General features: G+C 51.0%; 1 protein-coding gene across 1 annotated transcript in view; it reads left to right on the top strand.

Annotated features, from left to right (window-relative positions):
• The first annotated feature begins 1,775 nt into the window (after positions 1–1,775).
• Positions 1,776–4,403, top strand: part of LOC147027634 (forkhead box C1-A-like) — a 2,919-nt gene continuing 291 nt past the window's right edge. Inside the window, exon 1 of the mRNA XM_085877162.1 lies at positions 1,776–4,403. This exon is cut by the window's right edge and continues 291 nt beyond it. Coding sequence (XP_085733288.1) covers positions 1,927–3,900 — 1,974 coding nt within the window. The 5' untranslated portion in view covers positions 1,776–1,926 and the 3' untranslated portion in view covers positions 3,901–4,403.

Raw genomic sequence — 4,403 nt, 5'->3', positions numbered from 1 at the left:
TGCAAAGACCGACGTCCGGCCTGGGAAAGACGTTCGCACTGGGAATGTCCCGTTCAAGACCCGTCGGGAAGCGCGTCCACCACCGACACCCGACGTTGTTTGGAAACACTTTGACCCGAACAGGCGGTGAATCGACGTCACGTGCCCGTAAATAATCAATATAATAATGTCATTAAATGTGAAAACAAAACGTTCTTTTTCACACAAATAATGAGCCGAAGAAATGTTACAATGTTTGTAAAAGGGATTTTAAACGGAACACAAGAAACGAGAACGGCTTTGGGGATCTGCATACAAGGTAATATACTGTATAAATACATCTAATGTAGGGCACATCATCATCACACACACACACACACACACACACACACACACACACACACACACACACACACACACACACACACACACACACATACACACACACACACACACAGACACACACAGTCACACTCACACTCACACACACAGTCACACACACACACACACACACACACACACACACACACACACACACACACACACACACACACACACACACACACACACACACACACAGTCACACACACGCACAGACACACACACACAGTCACACACACGCACAGACACACACACACACACACACACACACACACACACACACACACACACACACACACACACACACACACACACACACACACACATACACACAGACACCCACATACACATACACACACACACAAACACACACACAGTCACACACACACACACACACACACACACACACACACACACACACACACACACACACACACACACACACACAGTCACACACACACACACACACACACACATACACACACATACACACACATACACACGCACACACACACACAGTCACACACACACACACACGCACAGACACACACACACACAGACACACACAGACACACACACAGTCACACACACACACACACACACACACGCACAGACACACACACACACAGTCACACACACACGCACAGACACACACACACACACACACACACGCACACACACACACACACACACACGCACGCACGCACACACACACACACACACGCACACACACACACACACACTTTCTCTCACACAGTCTCACACACACACACACACACACACACACACACACAGTCACACACACACGCACAGACACACACACACACACACACACACACACACACACACACAAACACACACACTCACACACCTTTTTTTCCACGACTATTTCATCAAAAAAAGACGTCGACATTATTCAACAACACGACACGTTGAACGGTTCAATTAATATAAGGGAAACACCCACAATGCACCGCTCACCCTTCCAAGAATTTCCCATATCGAATTCCCATGATGAAGATCCCCCTAAAGAACACGATCACGGCTCCTCACTCGCTGCACGAGCTCGCACACCATTTTATTTTTCGGAAAATCCTTTTGCATGTCAAAGGACCGTAATCTTATCGACGATCTTCCCGGTCAAATTAAACGCTAAGTAATGCTTAATTCTTCGCGTCCACGAAAACAGTAATTAGGGAGCAATTAGAGGAGCTTTAAGCAAACAGCCCAAGAAGGCACCACCACCACCACGGCCACCACCACCACCCTTACATTTACAAGACCCGTGCACGATAATGTGTTACGGATTACTATTTACCATTAGGTCTTCCATTAACACGTACCGGATCGTCTGCAAGAACATATCGCACACTCGGTCATGTTCAGTATTTTTTTACATCGATTATGAAACGACGACGTCATAAAGGTGTTTCAGGTCACGTGACGTGATTTTTCTTTATCTTGCAATGACTTTTATCGATTGTGCGTTTGTTTAAACGTCACCTTGTTGATGCTCGCGACGCTTGCCGCATAAAGCGAGTTTGACGGTTTCTATATTCATTGAGGATGGGTGGTCGGTCATGTTGTCGGAGGGTAAACGCGCCTATCGAGCGGTCCCGCATGGAAATGGGGTCTCTGCGCACCCCGCGGATGCTCGTCGGCCTTTCGGAATGCCTGGATGTCGTGGCGGCGCCCGAAACCAATAAATCGACTGTTCACCAGCTGGCAGGCTTGCGACACGCCTCCCAGGCGGCCGGCTCGATGGACGACTGCTCGTGGCGAATATGCGCGAAGCGATTGGTTGCATGTGAAGAAGGCGGGGCGAACGGGGAGGAGTCACCCGATGCAAATCGCCGACCAGACGGGAATAAGCGGCGCCAAAAAATGACGCCGGGCCCAGATGAGCAAGCGAAGCGAGCGAGTCCTGGGCATCAGCAAGGTGCGTCAGGCCGTCAGTGGCCCAAGGAGCTGTGGGCGGCGCGGCCGAGCAGCCTGGACTTTGGCACGGCGGTCGAGATGTCCACCATGCAGACGCGCTACCCGATGTCTAGCCCAAATGCGCTCGGAATGATGTCTTCATATCTGAGTGAGCAAAACTTGTACCGCCCTCCCAACGGCTACGGTGCTATGGCCGCAGCTCCGATGGCCATGTATTCGGCCTCGCAACATGACCCGTACGCAGCTGGAATCTCAAGGCACTATGGGCCGTATGCGCATCATCAAAGCCCCAAAGACCTGGTGAAGCCACCGTACAGCTATATCGCGCTCATCACCATGGCCATCCAGAACGCGCCCGAAAAGAAAGTCACGCTGAACGGCATCTACCAATTCATCATGGAAAAGTTTCCTTACTATCGGGACAACAAGCAAGGCTGGCAGAATTCCATTCGCCACAACTTGAGTCTCAACGAATGCTTCGTCAAAGTTCCGCGTGATGACAAGAAGCCGGGCAAGGGTAGCTACTGGACCCTGGACCCCGATTCGTACAACATGTTTGAGAATGGCAGCTTCTTACGCAGGCGTCGGCGCTTTAAGAAGAAAGATGCACTGCGGGAGAAAGAGGAGCGATCGGGCCAGGGTAAAGTGGTGTCACAACAGCAACAACCACAGCAACACGTGGAGCCCAAACAGGAACCCGCTTCACTCTACTGCGCTGACACAACCCAAGAGAGCGGCAGCGACGCAGGTGCAGTGTCACCTCAACCTGCTGCCGCTGTTTCCCCGCCAACACTGGTGGCCCCAAAACTTGAGAGTCCAGATAGTAGCAGCCTTGCGCAGGATAGTCCACGAAGTGTCGCTTCTAATAGGTCTCTCGACTCTGCTGGTCTTCCCGATCATGTGAGTGGTGGCTTCAGCATCGAGGGTATGGTGGGCTCCGTACGGAGTTCTCCACATGGAGATCTATGTCCCGCACAACCCACTCAGGGTGTTCGCCCGCTTATGCTGCCACTCATGCCTCTGCAGGGCTTTGGGCAACAACAAGCAGCCTCGTTCAGCCCATGCAGCCAAAGCGCCGACTCGGCTGGTGGCCATTACCAATGCAGCATGCAGACGGTCAGTCTTTACGCTGGGGAAAGGACCGAGAATCTCTCTTCGGCAGAGGGCACGACCCCAGAGCACGCCATCACCTCGACGGTTCCACACTTAACAGCGATCAACCTCACCGCCAATCATCAGCAACAACACCCTCATCACCACCTTCACCAACATCAACATCATCATCCACACCATCAACAAGACACCTTGCTTCCAGGTCCTCTCGTGACGCAGCAACAGAGCCAGCAAGATGTTGGACCTGGCTCCCTAGCCTCTTGGTACATAGGCCAGAGCGGTGATCTAAGCACCGGCACAGGCACTGGGGGCAGCTACGGAGGTCAGCCCTCTGGCTTCTCTGCCCGGGATCTCTTGGACGTCCCAAGGATGGTCTTGAACGGCGCCGCAGCTCAGGTGAGCGGTCAGAATCGCTGCAACGTGCCATACCGCTCACCAACACCCCTGTATCGGACAAGCGCATATGCCTACGACTGTAACAAGTACTGAAAAAAAACACCAGCACAACGTATATAAAAACATTGTATAAAGCAGAGACATTGTGCACTGTGCCGACAACTTCGAGTCATCCTTGAAATGATGTATTCGTTTCAAAACTTCCTTCTCTGCAGGCACTCGATATTTAGCGCATATAAAATGATCGATTTGGACCAGTAGGCAGGCAAGATTAGCTTGCAGGGTATTCCCAAAACACACAAGGGACATTTGAAGTACACAGCCCGGCAGTGCAGGTCCCGAAGTTTGCATGACAACGACACATGGCTGTAATTCCTCGTATATGTCAGCAGAGCTCGTATGTTTCACGACCTTCGTCGCATTAGCGCAAAAGAAAAGCAAACACCGTCAAAGTTCCATAAACTATTAGCGTCTAATGCTGCTTGCCTTAAGTCAGAGCCTCGAATAGACGATGCGCGCATTGCACAGAAAAATGGTTTAAAATACCTATATACCGGATACATAACTTATTATTTAACATGGTTCGGTTTGTACAG

This window comes from Eptatretus burgeri, chromosome 4 (genome assembly GCF_056783735.1).
Source record: "Eptatretus burgeri isolate ZD-2024b chromosome 4, Ebu_testis_v1, whole genome shotgun sequence".
NCBI classification, from domain to species: Eukaryota; Metazoa; Chordata; class Myxini; order Myxiniformes; family Myxinidae; genus Eptatretus; species Eptatretus burgeri.
The sequence above is the reverse complement of the archived record's forward strand: the minus strand, read 5'-3'. Positions and strand labels throughout refer to the sequence as shown.